The sequence below is a fragment of the Sitodiplosis mosellana genome, unplaced genomic scaffold (assembly GCF_009176505.1).
Source record: "Sitodiplosis mosellana isolate CC-2019 unplaced genomic scaffold, AAFC_SMos_1.0 Smas_scaffold_6166, whole genome shotgun sequence".
NCBI lineage: Eukaryota > Metazoa > Arthropoda > Insecta > Diptera > Cecidomyiidae > Sitodiplosis > Sitodiplosis mosellana.
In genome coordinates this window covers 3,845,854-3,869,140 of record NW_022601407.1, presented here as the reverse complement: position 1 = coordinate 3,869,140, position 23,287 = coordinate 3,845,854, and the positions used below count along the sequence as shown (strand labels likewise).

General features: G+C 36.7%; 1 protein-coding gene across 50 annotated transcripts; it reads left to right on the top strand.

Moving 5' to 3' along the window:
• The first annotated feature begins 1,000 nt into the window (after positions 1-1,000).
• Positions 1,001-22,438, top strand: LOC129575318 (zinc finger protein 3 homolog). Of its 50 annotated transcripts, none has more exons than XM_055458663.1 (12): positions 1,001-2,398; positions 9,187-9,624; positions 15,785-15,909; positions 16,024-16,109; positions 18,284-18,505; positions 18,567-18,999; positions 19,462-19,788; positions 20,144-20,303; positions 20,464-20,564; positions 20,766-21,070; positions 21,523-21,785; positions 22,034-22,438. In XM_055458663.1, exons 2-12 carry the CDS (start codon positions 9,499-9,501, stop codon positions 22,238-22,240), a joined length of 2,355 nt encoding a protein of 784 aa, XP_055314638.1. In that variant the 5' UTR covers positions 1,001-2,398; positions 9,187-9,498; the 3' UTR covers positions 22,241-22,438. The 50 variants fall into 50 exon arrangements, with proteins under 50 accessions (XP_055314638.1, XP_055314628.1, XP_055314637.1 ...); XM_055458653.1 differs by having other exon boundaries at positions 15,770-15,909; positions 21,490-21,785; XM_055458662.1 differs by having other exon boundaries at positions 1,004-2,398; positions 15,770-15,909.
• Positions 22,439-23,287: the final 849 nt, after the last annotated feature.

Sequence of the window (23,287 nt, the reverse complement as noted above, 5' to 3'; positions counted from 1 at the left end):
ATTTTCCGGCGATGATATTGTGGTTGACTTTTGTTTGCCACACACTCATTTTCTCTCGCACACACAATCCACACGGGTGTGTATCACACACGCATATACCCGGCTAGACAACAGACCATTCATCCATGCACACACACACACACACTCACTCACTCTCACACACTCGACAACGCATACTAACAATTGGCCTGTTGATTTGAGATGAAAAGCATTTTCTTGAAAATATGTGCATGCAACAGCTCGTACGATACGTACATAGTGCGTTTGAATAGAAGAAGAACAACAAAACACACAGTCGGCAACTATACAAATGGAAACGGAGAGACGAAAGGAACACATGCAAATACTTGAACAGAGAATGAAAGCATACATAGATAGATATGTACACATATGTATAAAATCGGTGAGACCTCCAAATCCTATATTATTCTGGAAGTGTTGCGATGTGAGAATAGAACCAAACTGAGACAGAAATGAAAATAAAAACAAAAACAGTTTGAAGTTTACAGTAGTGGATGAAGGAGCAGCAGCAGCAGCAGCAGCAGCAGCCGAACCAACTACAACAATACTCAAAATATAGAGAGAAATAAAAGTAAATATAATACATAAATCGAGGAAGAGAGAAGCACCGAGTCTGAGATTGTCTCTTTTTCAGTTTTTGTATGTCTCATTTTGATTCGGCATGTGTATCGGCACAACACACAATACGCAGCAAGAAAAAAAAGAATACACAAAATGTTCCTTCATTTTATGCTCATACATCAATCCATTTCTCGTAGATATACATGAGAAAGACCATCAATGTTTTGTGCCACAACAAAACATACATATATGCGAATCCAAAGTAGTCGTCGGACACAGCGAATAGAGAGTCGAACCGATATGTGTTGATATAGTTTTCAAAACAAAAATATACATTCTTCATCGGATAGGATTGGTACCGATTCAAAAACGAATGCGGCGCTGTGTATTTAATCGGTATTTGCATTTCAGGCAGTTTTGTTGTTGAATTGTTTTTCTCCTGCTCGTGTACTCCTCATCCATCGATTGATGATGATTAAGTGCTAATTTCTTTTAAAGAAAATATTTTTTTTTTCTTCTTCCGTGCGGCGTCATCAATTCTTTTTTTTTCAAACTGGAAATCGGGAAGAATTGGCATTTTTGTTGTTTGGGCAATATTTCCCATGATTTGATGGAAATGTCAATAATTCATACACCGAATTACATGCATTTCAATTTTTATGAATGGACGAATGCCGCTAAATTTTCTTTTCATTGTATTGCTTATGAGCAATACATGGGCTGTTGCGGCTTCAATCGGCATTCGGAAGGTGTTTTTGAATGAGTTAGAGGCGAAAACATAAAATTTGGTGAATTTGTATTGTGAAAATGCGTGAAATACTACTGTCACTTCCAATATTATTGAAAGCGCGTTGAATTGAAATTTCTACCACTAGACTGTGTTGGTGTCGTGGTTGTCAGCGCCAAAACAAACACATTTACGACCGGAAACACGTAAGTGTATTTGAAACACACTGCGTTTCTATAATTCAGACACACATCGGGCCACACTACTACTACGACGCCACCACCATGTATGCCATCATCAGAGAGATGGTTGATGTATTGTTGTCTCGTGTAGCCAAGCGTACCCAAGCCATTAAACGGATGTCGGTGCAAGTGAGACAAATGGATACGGCGTGATAAGTCGGCTTGTGTGTGTATATACGGTGTAAAACGAAGCACCTCGTAATCATACAACCGACGAATGAGACGATATTGTCAGTTCCCCTCGACTTCGTGTGTATACGTTTCCAACTTCGGCTATAAGCGACGAAATAGAATTTTTATATTGGCCACTCAAACATCCACGTCCGCTCTCTCTCTCTCTCTCTCTCTCTCTCTCACTAACACATACACACATACACATACACGTACACACCCATACACGCAAGCAAAACACGAACACGAACACGAAAAAACCGACGACAACGAACACGAAGCCCAACATCGTATAGAGTGAAAAAAAGTAAAACGTAGCACACAAAGACGTGAGGTTCAAGTAAAGCATTCATACATATTTCGTGTCAGTATTCAGTCACACTTGCTCTAACAAAGGTCACTAACACCAATACGCCGCCGTTCCGCCGAAAATAAAATAAAAATAAAAATACAGCAAAAAAAAGAAGAGGAAAAAAACCTACAACGAAATACGCAAACGAGCGAGAAGCGAAGAAGAAAAAAAAAATACCCAAACGGCAAAAAGGCGAATTAAAAAAAAGAAAAGAAGCAAATAACACACAACACGAAGGAAGAAAATAACGCAGAAGTAATCACAAATAAAGTAGTGAATATAGCAAACCAACGCAGAACTCTGACGACCAACAACTACAGAAAAGTGAGCGTTTTGAAATTTAATACGTACGCATTTTAGGCATTTTTCACAACCAAAGAGAGAAAACGAAGGAATTTTTTTTGATTTCTTCGCTCATACTATTATATAAATGCCAAACAACAACGCAGAAAATAAATAAAAAGAAAATTCGACACGGAAAATAGGCGATATATTTTTCGGAAAAAAAAGGGGGAAAATAAATACAAAAAAATATTAATTTCTCTCGATTGAAGAGCAGAAAAAAAGCGACAAAATTCATTTCAATCAAAAAATTGTGTGTAAAACCAACGAACAAAAATATGAACGAAACGAAACTTTAAACGCGAACCGAAAAATTTAAGCAACTTGAATAATTGAATTTGTGCAGATATTTTGTCTTTGATTTTTTTTTCGCTCTATTATTTATTTTCTGCTTCTTTGCTGCCGCTGCCATCACTCTCTTACAGTTTTTATAGCATATTTATATATATATGTATAAACCCATATCTATATATACATGTACGTATACCATCAAGTATAGTATAGCTGTGCTCTCTCACTCACTGCTCTCCGTCGCTGTGCTTCGCTACTCTACGCTTACATTCATTCGTTCGTGTGTGCTGTGAATACGATTTTCGTCTGCCTGTGAATATTTTCAATTTATACCAACATTATTAAAAATGGCGTCGCTTCATTGGAACTTTGTGTAAATCGTGTGTACCAATTAAATGTGTAAAATGTTTGATTTTTTTTTTCATATATATCGATATATACAAGTATATATATATATACATATTTCGTTCATAAACGCGGTGGATCGTTGTTATTTTTAGTCAATTAATCGGCTACCATAAAAAAAAGTTAAATAAAATAGATAAAAGCGAAATATTTCGGTTTCGTCGAACAATTCCGTTGAGAAAGGAAAAAAAACTGAACAAAATTAAGGGCAGAGCGAAAAGAAAGAAATGTAATTCGAAGAGATTTTTAAATTTTCGGTGCAATTTTACAGAGATTGATAGAGTTGTTCTGGTTCTGGTTTGAATGCGAAAACGATATTTGGTCGACAGACACAGAACTATCAATTGCAAAATGGAAAGAATCTCATTTGAAGTACCCCCACGAATGTGAACGTGTGCGTGTGTGTTTTTAAAAGTATAATTGCCTAAATCTTCTATGTATTCAAATGTATTTGTTTTATTTTTTGCGATTGATGAGAATAAGGCATAAACATTTCGATACAGTCGGCCCGACACAGAAGTGGCACAGAAGAAAAAAATTATGCCAAATAATGCCCGAAAATCATGAAATATTTTTAGTTTTTTTCTTCATTCTGTTTCGTTTGTTCGACGTGTTTTTTCCTCTTTTGCATCGCATCCAAACTGGAAGTTGAAAGTATTTCGAGTTAGCGTGCATAATCGAACGGGGAGAAAATCATAATTTTGGTTTTACTTCAAAAATGCATTATAAAATCATCGTCTGAATAGAAAACTAACGCGCTACAAACGACAAGTATTCAATGGTCTGTGCCGTGTATAATGCCATATTGTGGCACAGAATTTCGTACGAAATTCCAATTCATAATCATTCAAGTGACCATTATCAGTATACATATAGGGAGTTTTTTTCCCTTTGTATTTCGTCAAGTAGTATCAAAACGTCGCTTCACGATGAAGCGCAATATATTTGTCACATAGATAATCATTTATTGTTTTCGATTTCGAGAGAGCGAGAGACATCGACGACGAATATAATACACGAAAAAACGAAGAAATTTTTTTTAATTTCAGTTTGAAAGGAATTCATGTCGTTCGGTTTGTTCATTCGGTATTCAATTCTCTTCTCATTCTCTCTCTCTTTTTCTCTTTCTCTCATGCTCGTGTCGCCAGCTTGTTCGTTCTCTCTGTGTAGTATTTCTCCTGGCTTTCGGTCGGTACACGTATTAGACACGATTCGTATAAGTTTAAATTTCTGCTGCTGCTGCTGCTGCTGCTAGGGTCTAGCTGTGTGCGCGCTGTGTGTGCATAAGAGCCGCCATACTATATTTTTTTTCTTCTGCCTCTCTTCGGTACCAGCCATCATTTCGATGTGTACAGTTTGACTCTCTCTGTGTGTATCGTTCGGTGTGTGCGCGTCTGTGTGTCGTCAATATAAGAGCGTCTGTTCGGTGTATGCGTGCCGTATACACACGCCAATCTATGTATATACATAGATAGATTTATACTTATTTATTTTCAAATCATATTAATTTCGATTTCAATTTGAATGTCGTTCAAATTTGATTCATGAAAATGAGAATGATACACTGAAAAAAACAAAACAAAACCGAAGAAAATTAAATAAAAACACACACGAAAAATTGCGATTTAATGAAATGAGTAATAATTTTTCGACGAAATTTTTTCTTCAAACAAAACGCTTTGCATTTAATTGCCATAGTGGTTTTTATTTTCTGTTCTTCGGCTTGTGTCTAATGGCTTTTGTATTTTGTTCCATTTTGTGTGTTAACGTTGAGCACCTAATTAAAAAAAATGGGAAAAGTTCGCGCCTAAAGCATTCAAAAGTCAAATGATTTTAATGCAAATGGATTTTCGTAGACGTTAAAGCATTTTGGGAACCAAACGACAATGAAAACGGCAATGAAAAAGAAAAAAATTTATCTATTCAAGCTGGTTTTAATTTCCCGTCCGATTTCCAAAAAAAAAAAAAACTGCAACTGAAGTTCCGCTGTTGCGGCCGAAATCGAATCAATCAAGCAGCACGGTTTTTCTTTCAATCATTGCGCTTATTTTTCTGTCTGTTCTTTTTTCCCTGTTACTTCATCGTCATCGTCGTCGTCGACGCGAATCTAATATTGTAGAGTGGTCACAGGTTTTAATTACGTTTTAATTGTCGATTCCCTCGCTCGGTGAAACCAAACAACAACAAGAACAACTACCGAAAAAAAAATACACAAGCCAAAGAAATATGAGTTGAAGAAAGAAATCCTTCAGTTTGACGGCCCCATTCTCTCTTCAAAAACCAGTCGCTTTTCAATGTAGCCGAAATAAAAAAGTATTATCATCATCCAATCCAGTCGGTTATTTTATCTAGGAAAAATGAGCGTAGAGGCAAACAAAAAAGCATGGCGGTAATCATACATTGGCCAAAAGTCACAAGTCCGCTTTGTTCGCGCGCAAGACTGATAGAGAAAGGGAGAGCGAGAGGGAGACAGAGAGAGAGAGAACGTAGTGTTAACAATTTGATACCGGAAAAAATGAATAAATTTTTCATTGAAGTAAAAGAAAACGACAACTGAATTTTTTTCGTTTTCAGTTTCATCAAAAATCGATGTACATTGTATAAACCGTTCAAAATAATGCACGAGTAGCTCAACTCTCTATCTAGGTATAGCTTAAACTCCGCTCGTTCGCGGTATTTTCTGATCAAATATGTAAATCGCACTTTATTTGTAGTAATTACTTGATGTATTTTTTGTCCCTTCTCTGTGTGAGTGAGTGAGTGAGTGTGTTCATAATTTATGATTAGTGAACGCCATATAGTAGCATTGGTACAGGGTATTAAATGTAATCAGTGGCGGTCGTTCGTTCGCTCGCGCCGTCGTCGATTTGTTTTTTCTTGGTTCCAATGCATGTGCGGAGACCATTTTTCCAAATATTCAATAATTCATTGATGTGAAATTCCACTTGTTTGTATTTCATTCGGTGTTTGATTCTCTTTTTTTCTCCTTCGTTTTCTCTCTTTCTCACCGTCGTATTTGCCATTCATGACGAATAATGCACAATGTTCTCGGGATTGGTCGCCCGAAAATGCAAATTCGATTGGCGCAAAAATTTTCCCGTGTGCAAAAAAAAACGGCAACAACAACAAGACAATATTCTGGAGACAATATTGTCGTCGTCATGTTGTCGTTTTCATTCCAATTCCAAAGTGTGTGCATCACAAGTTGACGTTTTTTTTCTTTCAACTTTTATTGTTGTTATTCCATTTATATCGTTTCGTTGTTGTCAAACAAGGCACACAACGACGTAGAAGAAGACAAATCAAATCAAGAAAATAAAATCATAATGAAATCATATCCAACTAGAATGAGCGAAATGGAATGAATGCGCGCGCTCTTCACCGATGACAGCCACCAAAACGAAGAAAAAGACAAATAAAAGAACACCGAAGTGAGAGAGAGGGAGAGAAAAACGAGAGAAGAAATAGATGAGCCTGAGCTGAAACGAATTTTAATGATAAATAACACAAACGCTAAATACTTACATTCGTGAAACCTCAAAAAGTTTCACATGCAATGCCAGTTTTGTTATTGTTGTTATATTTGTTTTTTTATTTCTCTTCTCTACTTCACTCTGCATATATACGTGTATACATATATATCTCGTCATTCGTGTTCAGCGAGTGAATGAGTGCTTCACATCTCTCAACTTGAAAAACTGGCGTGTTGAAATCGCGTGTTCTCGATAATAATATACGATTGGTTGTGTAAGCGGGACACACAACGAACGAAATAGGAAGTTTGAATATATACACAAAGAGCACGAGCTCTCGATACAAATGCTAATGAAAATATATACGTATAGAGAGACAGAGACAGAGAGAGTGAGCGAGACATAAGATGGGAATATATTGAATGCATGTACGAAAAACGTAAGAATGTTTGATTGTGTGCGTGTGCGTGTTTGTATTGGCATAGAGAGGAGGTTCGTGGGGAGGGCAATTGATAGGTAGATAAAAGATACATTGATGACTAGATAAAGAGCGAGAGATAGACACTCGTATATTGTGTTTGCATTTTGAATAGTGGTCGCCGATGCCGCCGCCGCCGCCGTTTTCGTTGCCGCTGCCACCGCCACCGTCGCCGTCATTTTTCGTTGATGAGCGCGCGCGATGCGTGGGACTGTGTAGTACAGAAGACATAGAAAGGCTATCCATACGAATTTTATTTACATTTAATTAGAATAGCAGAAAATTCTTATTGTTTTCGGTTTTCTATGGATCTGTAATCGTTGTCGATTATGTACGCGAGCACGGGGTACACCGAACTGCCGCCAATACGGCATTCATTCAATGCACACAAGAACGCAACGCCACTTGCATTCAGCGAACGAATCGTTGCAACTTCTTTTTTTTTCTTAGTTAGATTTTGGTGCGCGCTCTTTTTCTCTCGTCTTCTTTTTCCGAAGCGCGTTCACGAACCGACCGACACTCGAAGTGAATTCAGTATTATTCCACTTTTTAGCATTTAGCACGCACAGCACACAGTGCTGTCATTGTCGCCGCCATCTCCGCCGTTGCCACAGCCATAGTGCTGTTCACGCCGCGCTCTTTTTTCCGCCTCATTCGTATTCCATTCTTGACGTATGTTACGTCCCTCTCTCTCATTTGCTTTTTTTTTCAAGTCGAAAAACCACATTTTTTTCTCTGTATAGCACGAAACGAGCGCGAGCGGTTTATTCAGTTGCTGCGGTGTACAAACATAACGATAGTGTATTTAACAGAATTAAACATTCTCTGAGTGAGTCTTTTTCTGAACAACAACGACAACGAATGAGTTGTTGTTTTTTTTCTTCTTGATTATTTTTCATTCGTCTTCTTTTATTTCGGTGTATTGCGCGCTCACCCGCCTGAGTTCGCGTTTCGTTCTCGACTTTACAAATATTTATAACTTTCTTATGTCGTTCGTGAGACTCTCTTGTTGCGCGCCTTTGTGTATACAAGTATTTACAGGCACACAGTATATTGAAATGTTCATTTCGTTTCGTTTCGTTTCATTCGTTTGCTTCGCGAACAACAACTAATATTATTTATGTCTATGAACAATTGAACGAAAAAGACTCAAAGTGAACAAGAAGAAGAAGAAGAAAAAAAAAAGAACACACTAAATAAAAGCGATTGTAAAAGTTTAAGATATATACATATAGGCGAGAGCGCGTGAGTGTCCTCCTTTTTGGATTATACCGTACAATAGGGAAAAAAATAAATAAAAATTTAAAATACAACTCGACTCTCTCTCTTGTTGTTCTTTTCGCCGTATGTGTGTTGTTCATCGAAATACACAAAATCGCGCTGCTTTTGGCATTGTTTTCAAAAATGTCGACCGAGTGTGTGTTTTTATTTTTTTTTATTGTTGTTGGTTATCGTTCTGTTCAACGCGGCGAGAAATGATGTGAAATTCTTGTTTCGTCTTATTTCAGTTTGTGTGTCATCTGAAAATCAAACTTTCCAATTTTTCGGTATTATCATTTCTTTACTTCGATAGTAATAAGAGTCGGATATGTCATTTAATTGATTCCAATAAGCGCTACACAGCACTTTTAAGATAATGATCAAAATTTAAATGATGCCAATTACAGTGGTCGACCGTCGATGCAGTCGCAACCATTGCTGTTGTTGCTGAAAAGAAGCCGCCGCCGTTCGTTTGCACTTTCGGATTAAAATAATTCAATGATAACAATATGAAAATGCTTTTTGATTTTTGTGATAAGTCGAATGCGCTCTCGACGATGGCACGAACGAAGCAAAGTGAATGAAAGAAAGACAAGAAAAAAAAACTGCTTTGAAATGAGAATGCAGGTTGAGTGGCCGATTCTTTTAAGAAACAATGTTTCGACTTAAGCACATACACATTTACTTCATTTATCACACGACGGAATATTGTTTTCGTAACCTGATTCGTAAATGGCAGAGTTAAAATTTCATTTACGCGCTCATATTTACTTCGTTTTCTCTTGTATTATATCGAAAATCGTTCTAGTTAAAAATGAATACTAAATTGAGTTGTTTTGTTTTTTCGTTTCTTTTTTTTGCAGGCTGAAGTAGTTTGTACGGTGGCAGATTGAAGAGGAACCTTTTTTTCTGTTTGTGTGATTATCGCGTTCCGAAAAAAATCACAGCATCCACAAAATTGTCCATATATATACATACACACACACACACACACACACACACAGGAAGAACCGTTTACGACTATCAGAAAAAATACTGTGTGCGAGAAACAAAGTGAAGAAAGAAAATCGGAAAACGTGTCGATTTTTGTCAGAGCTGTGCATCAACATACGCCACACAGACCAAACAATTATAACGAAGATTGAGAGAGCAAAAATTTAACGTAATAAACAAAAATGGCAGCGCAAAGTAATCCGCCAGCGAGTTTTGGGTATACGTGGGGCTTTGCAGACAACTCACGCTCGGATGGCTCACAAATTGTTGAAATATCACCGAATATCAATTATACAGTTAGCGATAATGTAAGTTAATTTCTCAAACCAATTTAATATGTTTGTTTTCTCTCTATCTCGGCGAGAAATTTGTTTTTTGTTCGTCGTTTTTCGTTTGCGCAGTTGTTCTCATTTATTTTGTTTTTTTTTTGAGGCTAAGCTTCTTTTTTTAAAAAGTAGTTACTAAAAAAACCAATATTTTTACATCATTGATTTTGGCTCTAAACATTAAATTCGATTTCAATTTATGTCAAGAAAGAAAAAAAAAACACTCAACCGTCAAACATGTAAATTAAATGTTTTGCTGAAAACGGTTTTCATGGTGGATATATCCATCCGTTCATTTTTCTGAATCGTCGTAATTTTTGGCTTTCGCTAAAATAATAATCGTAGTAAAAAATCACGTTCATCTTTTGCCTCTGTCCCTTTTCTATTCACAACCATTAAGAAAGAAAATGTGGTTGCATTTCGATTGGCCGCTTTCATATTTATTTATTCCATTCATCTTGCGATTCGTTGGTACTCTAATTGGCTATTGCCGAAATAGCGTTCATTCGAATCCATCATTCATGGCTGCAAACCACATAACAATGACTCATGATGCAAATCATCTAGACACACAACAACAGCAGCAACAAAAAAGTAACATTGACTTGCTATTCACGATTCATTGCTAATAAATACCAAATACCCCCTCGCTCTCTCTCTCTCTTTCTCCCTCTGTCTCTCGCTGTCGCTTTTCGTCTCTCAATGCCGTTTTTTTTTTTCTCGTGAAAAACACCAAAATCATCCATCGAAATGTGCCGATGGAATGCGCGCCCAAAAAAACCGAACGACAGAAAGAACGGAAAAGAATTGCGCGCGTAAACAATAATAAACACACGCCTATGTGCATCTAATCAATGAATCCAAGTATGGAGGTGACATGAGCGTAATGAGAGAAAAGCGCGCGCGAGCCAACCGAATGCTGAAAAGCACGTGTAGTTATATCGCGATTGTCATTGGGTAGTAGATAAGAAAAACACATGAAAAATAATACATGTTAGCCAAACACCGCGTGTATGCACATATCAAACACACACAATCTCACGTGCTTCACTTTTACACACCACCAATACCATACCACCACCACCATCATCATCATCACACCACCCAAACTAACACATGGCCAAAAAATGAATTTTTGACTACCGGCTGATCTTATAACTAAATCAAAATAATATAATAACACATAATCACAATCACACAATGAGAGCACACAACATGCATAGAGAAAACACACAAGAGAGAGCGTGTTACGATATGAATGTGCGAGAGACATATCTACGCGCACATCTTTATCCCACCATCATCATCATAATAAAATATACACTCCATATAACGAAAAACCCAACCATACACCAATGCCAATGGTTATGCTATGCTATTGCCATGCCATCACCAATAAGAGTGAGAGGAGATATTTATACCAAATGAGAGAGTGTGAATGTACCTCACACGGTACAAGCAGAGCATAACAAAAACATTGAAACACAACCATAAGCATAAATATACATTCGCACGAAAGAAGAAGAAAAAAAAACAACAACAACAGACAGACAGACAAAAATGAGAAGAGAAGAACAAGAGCGCTCACACACACATAATGTATTTGTTGCTGCTGGTATGTCAAAGTAAAAACATACAAACTCTCCAAAACGGACGTGGAGATGAATATTTCGTTGCACAGACTCAACAGCACGCATCCAGTCTAATCAAGAAGAATAAACCTAACTGACTTTTGATCATCCTGCCAATTCTTCGTTGCCATTTGTTTCTATTCAAAGCATCCCTCTATATGGTCCAATGAACATATTGTTCACATTTTTTTCTCATCACATTGATGTTATCCCATAACAAGGAGAGCTATTTTACTAGTTTTTTTTTTCTCGTGAAAATAAATAAGTTCTCATTTCCAGTCGGAAAAAAAGACTTGTTTTCAGCCAGTCAATGCTTCAGAAAGTGCATTGATAACGCAAAAAAACATATGCGACTTTCGATTGAAAACATGCTACACAAAATGAAAATGAATTATTGACGATTAAAAGAAAGTTGCAGTCTTCAGTATGAAAATGCGTACGGTTTTAGTACCGATGAAGAATACCATTACCGCTCACGATGCATTAATAGAAAACACAAGCATGATTGAATATTCTTCTAACAGCTGGAATCGGTTTTGTCGATATGTATGTTTTTTGCTGCTGCTGCTGCTGCTGCTGTTGCTATTAAAATCGTTGTGTGTTTTCGTTTTTCGAAGTGTGTGCTATTCTCACATGTTGCGTTGTGCATTGCAAATTCTTGCGCATATTCAGCACACAAATATTCTCTCTCTTTCTCTGCATTTGATTCGGTTTGTTCAATTCGGTTGATGTTATGAAAATCAAGTAAATAATATGCACGTATGAGGGAGATCTATGTACCATGTCCAACAGCACCAGCACCACCACCAATACCACCATAATCGCCACCTCTTCACCATGTTGGTGAATGAAAATGTGTGGAATATGAAAATACATGTAGACAGACAGGCAGCGCGGTGCGAGAGAGAGAGAGCGCAGAAAAAGTGTTTGTTATGGTTGTTGACAATTATACACCAAAACATCGAACGAACGAACATCCAACTGATATATTACTTCTGTCGCTGGTGCTGCGGCTGTGGAACAAATACACACTCTCTCGAGCCTGACACACTGGTGCCCCGTGTGTCTCGTACGCGCCTCTCGCACATCTCATCAATGTGAGTACAATACACACAGCACATGAACAAGACACATCCAAAATACATGCGAACGAAACGACAACCGACCAAAACGAAACGCGCGGCTCCTCGCCGATAGAAAACATAGAGAGAGAGAGAGAGAGTGTGTGTGAGAACAACAAGAATCCAATGTAAAAATATGTATATGTATTTAGAAAGAAGCAAGCAACAGCAACACCAGCGAAAAGAGAGAAGAAAAAAAAACACTATCGAAATAGGAGAAAATGAAAACAAAACAAAACCACACACGCAAATCACGGCGAAAGAAGCACGCGGCATTTTGTGGAAAATGAGAGAAAAACTACAAACATAATATTTTTCGGTGTGTACACATATTATGTGTGAGTTGTGCGAAATCGAAAAGCGCGCGCCAGAGCGAGGGACACGCTCAACAGAGAGTGAGAGTGAGTGAGTGAGTGAGTGAGAGAAAGAAATTTATGAATGTGGAAGGTATTTTGATAGCAAAGAATAAAAAGAAGAAGAAGAAGAAAAACGACATATCAAACCAAAACAAAACAGCAGAAACACCATGCTGCTGCTACTGCTGCCCGTTTGCCGTGCATATATGTGTATACATATTCAATTCATACCATGTATATTATTAATTTAATCCATAATATTGAGTAGTTTGCTCTAATTCGCGTTTCGTGCTGTTGGTATTCATTTTTCGTTTTTGACATATCCAAGCCGATTTCGTTCGTTTGAATTTTGTTATCGTGCGATACAAACGACGCGGCGTGCTATGCTAAGTGGTACAATCTCAAACATATGCTGCATTTCCAGTGGTGGCTCTTTGCACGAGTTCTCGCGAACGCGTTGTTGCATGACAAACAGCAAATCGTCCATTTTTTTGTTTATCGCTCATCTTCTATCGCTTGCACACACGTTCTTATCAGTTTACAAACAAATATGTTGATGCAGTGCCATGCTTTAAAAGGTCATGTTAGTTTGTGTCTCTGTGGATCGAATCCAAAATCTGTTTTCAAACGATACAAAGCACATATTTTTTTAAATGACTCTAACAAATCCAACCAAAAGCTGGGCCAACTCAGAAACTCAGAAACCAAGAGCCAAGCAAACTTCAAAGCGACGTATAAACCAAACATTTCATTTCATTTATTTCAATCTGAGCTGGATGCATTGGGCAAAAGGGTTGAAAAAAAACGCCCATTCATTCATTAAAACATGTAAATTAACGGCATCGTTCTTTTTACACATTCAATACCAGATTTAATGCGAATGACAGGAGACAAAATCGCACCAACACACATATACATAATGCTTGAAAACATTTTACTACTGCGTCGAATTGATTGACTTGCCGTGATGACAAATCATTTTGGCCGCTCAATTATTAGTACTTTTGTACCATTTATTATTATTCCGTCGATAAAATCACGAAAGCATTTCATAAATTGCAACAAATAAAACATGTTCGTTTTTCGTTTCGTACTCTCGAATATCGTCTGGCTTATGGAATAAACAACAACGAACAGCAAAATGAATAGAGCAAAATAAAACTATAGTTTAATTCTACGCTTCATTCTTTTGTTGTTCAATTGCTAATGAACGAAATGGTGGAATTGAAATGGATGAAAAAAGAAGAAAAAAAAAACGCATAAAGCAACCATATTTTGTCATTCGAATTATTCTTAATTGGATTCATTAAATTCTATTTCGTGTTTGTGCTCTCTGAAAAACCGAAGCGATATAGCACATCGCATTAGGCGATATATAATGTAAAATGCGTGGATTGTTGTGTTATTTATCGGAATTATTTTTTTTCTGCCATCATTGTTTTTTTTTTCTTTCGTATATTCCATCACCATCATCATCATTCGAATTCATTTTTCGTCATTTACTGGCGACGAACTCATTCTACGCGCGCAATGTGTTTTCACTCGCTTCTCTCCCTCTCTCTCTCTCTCTGTGTGTGTTTCGCCGTTCTCGTGTATGTGTATGCCACCGAATCGAAATATTTGTGGACGACTGGGCACGCACTGCGCATGATTCACATTCAAACAAAATGGCGTTGTTGCATTGGAATGAGTGTATTTAAAAAAAAAAAGAACACACACAAAATCGCTGTGTGTGCGCTCAGTCAAAAATTGCAGTGTGAGCAGTGCAATATAAATGCTGCTTTTAGAACTAAACTCTCACTAGCTTGTCTCTCTCTCTCTATGTATGTCGCTATCTCTCTCTCTCTCTCTCTCTCTCTATTGTGTGCTCTCTCTATCTATCCATTGTGTGTACAATATTACATGCACATGTTCCGAACGAATCTGAAACATTCATGTTGTTCGGTGGTGGCCTAGTATGCTTTCAGGATTTTCGGTTTGCATATTTTGTTATATGAGAATACAACATGTCGCAACAGCAAAAATCGTTTATTCTGAATTATTGAGCACTTTTGCTGGTATAGTGTCGACCACCGTTTTGCCAATGATGATGATGATGTAAAATCGGTTCAACCATACATTTTCGGCTATCACCACCACCACCATCAACATCATTTCATGGTTGATTTCGGTTTTTCGTGTCATCTCTCTATCGGTTCCAATCCATTTCGTTTGAATTGACATCATTCAAGAAGGCGAGAATCGAACCTGAATACCGTCCAATGTTGCTGGGTTGTTATGAGACGGGAAATTGTTATTAGTCCGTAAAGAAAATGTCAAATCGGACGCGATACATAAATAAATTGAAATTGAATTTTGTCCAAAAGATTAATTCCAACTTAGATTTCGTATCATTTCACTTTTTTCGTTTTTGAAGTAGACATTCAATGGAAAGTTTTTTTTTCTACATTTTAACGTGTCATATTTCACGTTCAAACTTGATTTAGCCATTGGATTAAATGATACGAATGAATTGAATTTGATGTGAACTTTTTTTTATTCAAAATTGACAAAAAACAAACAAACGAAATTTAAACAAAAAAAATTGTGTAACATTTTGATTCATCACACATGTGTTCTTTTATTTTATTTCTTTTTATTCCTTCACATGCATTGTCGCCTCCACCACACGCATCACCAAAAAAATTAAATATATCATCTAATCTGATCATCAAACAAAATAAAAACGCTTGACTTTTACCAAAACAAAAAAAAAACAAAAAACAAAAATTGTACACACATTCGCACTCGCTTGATCAAAAAAAATCATCTTCATCTCATCATACAACATCATCATCTGAACCACCAAACTCTATTGCGAATTGAATTTGCTTACTCCACGTGCAACACACGTATACATATATACACAAAAAACAAAACATAAACAAAACCATACGCATCCAAACCAAACCAAACAAAAAATCGCATTGTATCGCGATCGCCTGTATTCGCAAACAAAAACTGCATCGAAATTTTACAGATGCCCTACTTGCAGTTAACCGATGGAGGTATCACCGTGCAACAAAAGGACGTGAAGGGAGCTATCGCACACACGAATAAAGGAGTTGTTCGCCGTATGTTTGTCGTCAATGAACCATTTTCACAAGCGTCTACACAAAGGTAAGGTTTTTATGCTCTTCATCTCCTCCCTTTTCATCCAATTTTCGGCTTATTTATTTTTATGGATAAAATCATTTCGAGTAATAATTATTTTTTCTGATTTCCATTTTACAGCGGCAATTTCCGTGTAATTACGGGTAATGCAGCCTCATCCGTTGGAAAGAAACACGATGTCCTCAGCATTGGATGCGATAAAAACTGTAATTATTTCTCCATTGTTTTTGTTTTATTTCTATTTTCAACTTTGACTATATAGAAAACTAATATTCACACACACACACACACACAAACACACTCGGACTTTTATAAACGAATGTTGCTTCTCGTGTGCTTTCGTTGGTGACTCTCTATACTTTATATATATACATATATTTACACCACAAACTACGGCCCATACATTTGAGAAACCAAAAACAGCCCAATCGCACTTTGAATTTCGTTTCGTCGTGGTAGAAATTGTTGGGCATATAATTGTTATTGCCATGCGTTTAATTTGTCAAACATGTTATTTGTCGCTTAGATTTAATTTAAGCTCAAGAGACACACAATTTTGAGTCTTGTTTGACTTCACGATTCAATCGTTCATTTTATCGATGTTATCGTTGCACATATGACAAATGGGAATATACCGCAAAAAGGAATATCGATTCGTTCTCGTTTTCGACACACATCAACAATATGATGATGATAATGTGTGTGAGTGCGTCTGTGTGTGGTTGGATGGATTTTCGGCTGTATGGTTTGTGGTCGGTGGTGTTTAATGTTCATGTCGTTAAATCAAAAGCAGAAAATAAAACTCGTACAAAACAATCACCGTAAACCGGTCGTTGTTTTTAAAAACGAGACACATGTTTTAGCACCAATTCAACTACCGAATTTTGCTTACAACGAAAAAAATTTCCATAAATAAAAATTGTGCGACCAAAAGTTTTTTCGTTCTTCAACAAATTGTTGGTGTAGTTCATACATACAACTTTTGCTGGAATGGTTTTTCCAACGTCACAAATTGTTGTGTGACACTTGTGTGTGTGCCTGTGCTCGCTCGCTCGTTTTGGCCGATTTCAAAATAGATTTGGAATCCCAACAAATGCTCAAAATAACATACACTTCGGTTTCTCGCTCTCTCTCTCTCTCTCTCTCTCTCTCATTCGGTCACAAAAATTTCCACTTCGCAATTCAAAATTACTTGATTGACACACACAAACACTTGAGATTATTTGAGAAACGATTTGGCTCAAGTTTCATTTTAAAAAAAAACACACACAAAAAACGGCTACCAAAATCAAGAAAAAACAAAAGTAAAAATCAAATCGAACATTTTTGAAAAACAGTTTTGCTGCGGACACGTTCAAATTAATCATTGATGGCGTCAAATACAATTTTCAATTTCTGAATATTGTGTTCATTACGGTTACCAAAATGGCTATTTAAACTCTTCTTCCCCCCCTTCAAAAGTCAAGTCTTCAAAATCGAAATCGTTCATGTTATTTTTCTCACATCGAATCGGAGACGAAATGCCCATTTGCATTTTGAAAAGAAAAAAACATATCCCTCCGATGAACTTCCCTCCAAAAATCAAAAAATAATTAAAACACTCAGACTCAAAATTGATCTAAAACTTATCCATTTTCATGTGTTTTTTCTTATTAATTCTTTTATTATTTTGTATTTCTTTTTTTTCCTGTGATCGATCGCGAATATTTAAAAAAAAATTATTTATGACTTTTTTTTTTGTTAATTTTCTTTTAACAATTGATTGATTTTTATTGAGCTTTTGGTTTAAAAATTTTTTTGATGGAAATTATTTTTGTTTTCAAAATTTCAAGAAGATGCAAGAAAAAAATCATCAAATTTTTAGCTCCTCACATTCACTCACATACTTTCCTTTCAATTAACCACTCTTGATACACCCATTTGCATTTTGTTTGTAAAATCACACGCACATTTTGTGAACTCACTGTTCGTTTTTGTTTAATTTCCCTCCTTCACATTATCTTTTTTTTTAATTAATTGCCATATTAGTTTAGTTTTTAGTTTATGATTTTGGTTTAATTTTTTTTTTGTGTTTTTGATTGAATTGTGCATTTGTTCCCACTTTTTTTTTTTAAACTAAAGAAAAAACAAAAATAACGCAAACACAAAGTCAAAAATAGAAAGAAAAAAAAAATCGAATCCATTCAAAAAAATAAAAATTAAATCACACACAAACACACAAGAAAAATTTCAAAAATTCTAACGTTCTCTGAATATACCAATCAACATATACACAAAAAAACCTCCCCACAACAACTCTCAAACCAACAAACAACAAAAACGAAAAAAATCGAAAAACAAAACCAACACGAACAATGAATTCGATGCTCTGGTTCCATAGATCAAACAGATCATTCCCATACTTTAGCCAATGGTATTCTGGACAATAAGACGCAAACCGTTTTAACATCGGCTTCGAAAAATTCGTCGACGTTTATGAGCTCAATCGGAACACTTCAGCTAACACCTGAAGAATGTAATGAAATTTTAATGAAACGTGCCGCAGCTGCTGCGCAACACCAAAATCATACGACAATAACGACCACTGATGGACAGCACACAGGTACGATTAGTCGACTGCATAAAGTTGTATTAACGTGCGTTTAAAACATTTTTATTTCCAGATTTTTTAATACGTGAAGGTATTTCGGTGCAAGTGCAAAAAGTGATTCAAGGTTTGGAAGATGCAGACGATTCACAGGCCACATCATCCACACACTGTAAATTGGAACCAGTGCTAGAGATCAATCCAAAAGAGGAAATCTTAACGGCCGAAGAACATGAAATGGCAACGGGCGGTGCGCCCAAAGAACGCCCATACGCTTGTGAAGAATGCGGCAAAAGTTTTTTGCTAAAACACCATTTAACCACTCATGCACGCGTCCATACGGGTGAACGGCCACATGTGTGCGTTCATTGTGGCAAATCATTTGCCCATAAACACTGCTTAAACACACATTTGCTGTTGCATTCAACCGATCGTCCATATCAGTGCAGCGAATGTAAAAAGAGTTTCACACTCAAACATCATTTGCTTACGCATTCACGGGTCCACAGGTAACAATAAACAAAATAAAAACCCAACAATCGTCTACTCTTTGGAGAAGCTGTAATTCTTATGAAGCGCATTTTACTATTTGCACGGCGCACAAGTGCTGATCCATATGAATAATATCAGACAAAAATCATTCGCGATTCGATCATAAGCAATCGTGCGCCTTGGAAATAGTTACCTAAGGAGTCTTACCTTAAGGAGGTTGCATCTCAAGAGAAATTTACCTTGAGGCGAGCTTACCTTTGGACGAACTTGCTTTAGGACATCTTTTTGCTTGTCCGGAGCTGATGTCTCCATGATGCGAGTCAATGGGAAATTTCATTTGAAAATTCTCAACTCAAATTCATTTTGTGTATTTTTTTTTGCTAGGAATTCTTAGCAAACATACTAATTGCCTTTTTCGAATTTGTTTTTCTCTTCTCTTTCCATTTTCTGTTTGTTTCTCTCCATTATCGATCAAATAGCCGCGAGAGACCATTCATTTGCCAGGAGTGCGGTCGTTCGTTCCCATTGAAACGTCATTTGGTTACACACAGCAAATTCCATGCCGGCGAGCGACCATACGTTTGTGACGAGTGTGGCGAGAGTTTTGCCCAAGAGAACCATTTGATCATGCATTCTCGATTCCACGGATCACTCAATCCATTTGTCTGTTCAGATTGTGGTGCGACATTTCCGCGTAAATTTCAATTGGTCAACCATGGGCGCATTCACGGCCGTGTGCCACACTCTTGCACCGTTTGCGGAAAAGAGTTCTTGCAGAAGCGAACATTGGTGGCGCATATGAGGTTGTACGTCTATAAGTTTTGCTTTTTATTTTCATTATTCTATACTCTTTATTTGCTTCAAATTTCAAATTTGTTTTTAATTCATCTAGCATTAACTTTCTAATGGCATTTAATTATTCTGTTCATCATCTGTTCTATATCAGAACCTACCTGAACCTCATTTCGACCAACTATTATTTTTCTTTAATTGTGATTCAATCTTTGATTCGTAATCTATTTTTTCTCTCATCATTTACTCTTTTTTTGTGTGTTTACATTATATAAATGAAATTGTCACGTCGAATGAAACATTTGACTAATTCGTTTTTATTTTTGGTTTTGTACGTCTCATTGTATCTGAATACCAAAAAAACACTAGATTGCACACAGGCGATCAACCATATCCATGCACAGCATGCGGTGAAGGATTCCGCACAAAAGCTGAACTCAACCAGCACAATCGTGCTACTCACGGTGGAATCAATCCAAATTCAGCAAACACCACGATCGTTGTGTCTGGATCGCAACAACAACAAATGGTAAGCCATCTTGTTGATCAGCCCCAAAAATAAAATAAAAATATTTCTCTTTTGTTTTTTGTTTTCTCATTTAAATTGAAAATTTTACCAAATTCGCAAATCATTAATATATTTACATTTGATTTTAATCGATGTAATAAAGCGTTATCCTGTGTTACAGCATCAGCCACAAACTGTAACTGTTGTAAGTCAATCAAATAACGGCTTAGTAACTACCATCACATCGCCAGAAACATCACCGAGACCGCAATATGCATGCCGGTTTGTATTGACACTTTTTCTTTCTCTTTCCTTATCACATATGATATGAATTGAGCGATTTCATCGACCCCAATTGGAATTATTTGAATCGATTGAAGCTTCGACTTTGATCTAATTATTTTATGACATCAATCAATAATGATTTTTTTTTTCATTTTCATTCGCATTCTCTTCAACAATGAAAACAAAAAAAATGTGCAGAGAATGCGGTCAAGCGTTCAATAGTCGCGAAGCCTTGGCACTTCATCTTCGATTACACACCGGTGACAAGAGCTTAATGACCGATTTATGTGCATTGACTGCTGCATTGCCGGGTCATTTCTTGAGCACGAACACAGGCGCTACTGTGTTAGCATCGAATCATTCGGTTGTCCAGCAGACACCTGTGCCGGTACAAATTTTGTCAAGCGGACAAGTAGTACAACCAATCGTTCAGAACACACAACATCACCAACAGCAACAGCATCATCAGCAGCACCAAATGGTCCAGCATCACAATAACACAGGTAAGAATACAAATACACCCGATGTTACGATTACGTATCCCATACAATCGATCCATCATCATCATCATTATCACCATCTCAATCTCATCATATCTATCAAAATTCCATTTTTTTTGTTGGCTTTTTTCATTTATCATTTTCTTTCGTTTTTTTCTTCTTTTCATTACTCCATCACAATTGTGTGTTACATTGTCGAGAAAACCCGGAACCGCTTACGCAATCCTTTTTCTCGAAAATGTAACACGCAATCATGAATAGAAAAAAAAAATGAAAGAAAACGTTGTTGTAACTAATTCAATAGCGTTTAATTTTTTCTTTCGCTCTATTCTAACACACACTCACTCACATTCATTATTATTTCCCACCCGTCTTTTTTTCCCTCATGTTTTATTGGTTAATTCGAAACACAATTCACAAAGGTATGACCGAATTAATCGATGTTTCTGAAACAGGCCATCAAAGTGTAGTTGTCACAGCGCCACAACAAAAGCCGAAAACACATTTCTGTACAAGTTGTGGTAAAGGATTTGCTGCCAAACATGGCCTTCTGCAGCACAATCGCCGACATCCGAACGGCGGCTGCACCCTGCGTACCCACGTGTGCGAATGTGGAAAAGCATTTTTCCAAAAGAATCACTTGATGCTCCATCAGCGCCAGCACTTGGAAACAAAACCATCGGTGGCTACGTTGCAACAACAAGCACAACAACAACAGGTTTGTTAAACCAATATACAAAAAAAAATTAAAATAAAAAAAAACCATTCTTTCAACGCACCCGATAGAGACACAAAATATATTAAATAGCAAAAGAAAAATTAATTAATTGAAGTAAATCCCCATCCACATACAAAAAAAAATGCACACGCAAAAATACAAATAAAATACAAATAAAAAAAAACAAATTGCAAATGGCATCCTCACTGATCGTAAAAAACTGTTAGATTGTTGTTGAAATTCCACAGGATGCGCAAAATCAACAGCTACAGACACAACAGCAAGCTCAGAATCAGGCGCAACAGGCTCAGAACCAACAAAATAACCAACAGCTGACCACCCGTGAAGTGTTAATCGGAAATCAACCGGTCCATGTGCAGGTTCTGCAAGGAAACACCGCACAAGTAATCAAATATGAAATAAACATTCCTCAAGAGAGTCAACAAATCGAATGAACAAATTTGCCATGTCGATGATGATGATGAGCCGAGTGAAAAAAGATAGCAAATAATTAAAAGAAGAGAAAGAAAAAAAAACAAGAATAATGAAAGAAGAACACATAACACACACAACACACATACACCGAGAGAAAGAATGGATTAAGGAATGAACACAAGTTTTACTTATAAATAAAATCTAAATCTAAATCTAAAGTTATAGTTTCTCTTGCGAATTTTTTTTTTAAGGAAATACAAAAAAATAAAATGATAAAAAATGTATGCAAAAAAGAATAATAAACACAAAACAAAAAATCCGAGGCACACACAGACACCAGGCTGTCGGGCCTCTGACCGTGGAAAATCGTTTGAACCGCCCCCTCCCCCCTCACTCCCTCCCTTTTCGTCTTTGCCAGCACACAGTGGATGTCTTGTTCGAGGATGCGAGAGGCCGGGAACTGTAGTCAAAATGTAGATTGAAAATTATGTGACGTAAACAAAACGAAAACGATTAATTATTGGGAAAAAAGCAAATTCCTCTATTTGTGGCGATTAAACGATTTTCCACGATCAGACGTGGAAGGTATTTTGCAATCAAAGTCAAGGCTTTCAAAATACATTGTAATAACAATTTCGATAATAGAATCTTAGAATAACACCAAGACGAAGAAACGAAAATATTGGAATAGGAGTTTCAACCAAATCCCATACACACACACGACGCAAATCCAAAATAAGATCGACCGAGGGAAAATAGCAGCTAAACAATAAAAAAACCAACTCATTTATTCGGTCCATTTTTTTAATTTTTTCTTTTAAAAAAGTTCTTAAGCGAATTGCAAAAGTATCGTGTGTTCTTCTATCCAAAAATAAAAAAAATTAGTCGGCGCAAGACGCAGAAAGAAAAACAAACAAATCGTGATTTTGTTTTCGAATTTTCCACCATACGTGACCTGTCGCGTTTTACTTTCGTTGATTAATTTTTTTTCCGTTTCAATCAAATTCGAAATGCAGAAGAAAAACAAATCGCCAATCCAATTGTAAGAAGAGTTAAAGTGGAAAAGA

Coding starts and splice junctions, on each gene's coding strand:
- LOC129575318 (XM_055458638.1), top strand. CDS start 9,499: ATGGCAGCGCAAAGTAATCCGCCAGCGAGTTTTGGGTATACGTGGGGC. Junction 9,625..15,769: donor ATTATACAGTTAGCGATAAT/GTAAGTTAATTT, acceptor GAAATTTTACAG/ATGCCCTACTTGCAGTTAAC. Junction 15,910..16,023: donor TCACAAGCGTCTACACAAAG/GTAAGGTTTTTA, acceptor TCCATTTTACAG/CGGCAATTTCCGTGTAATTA.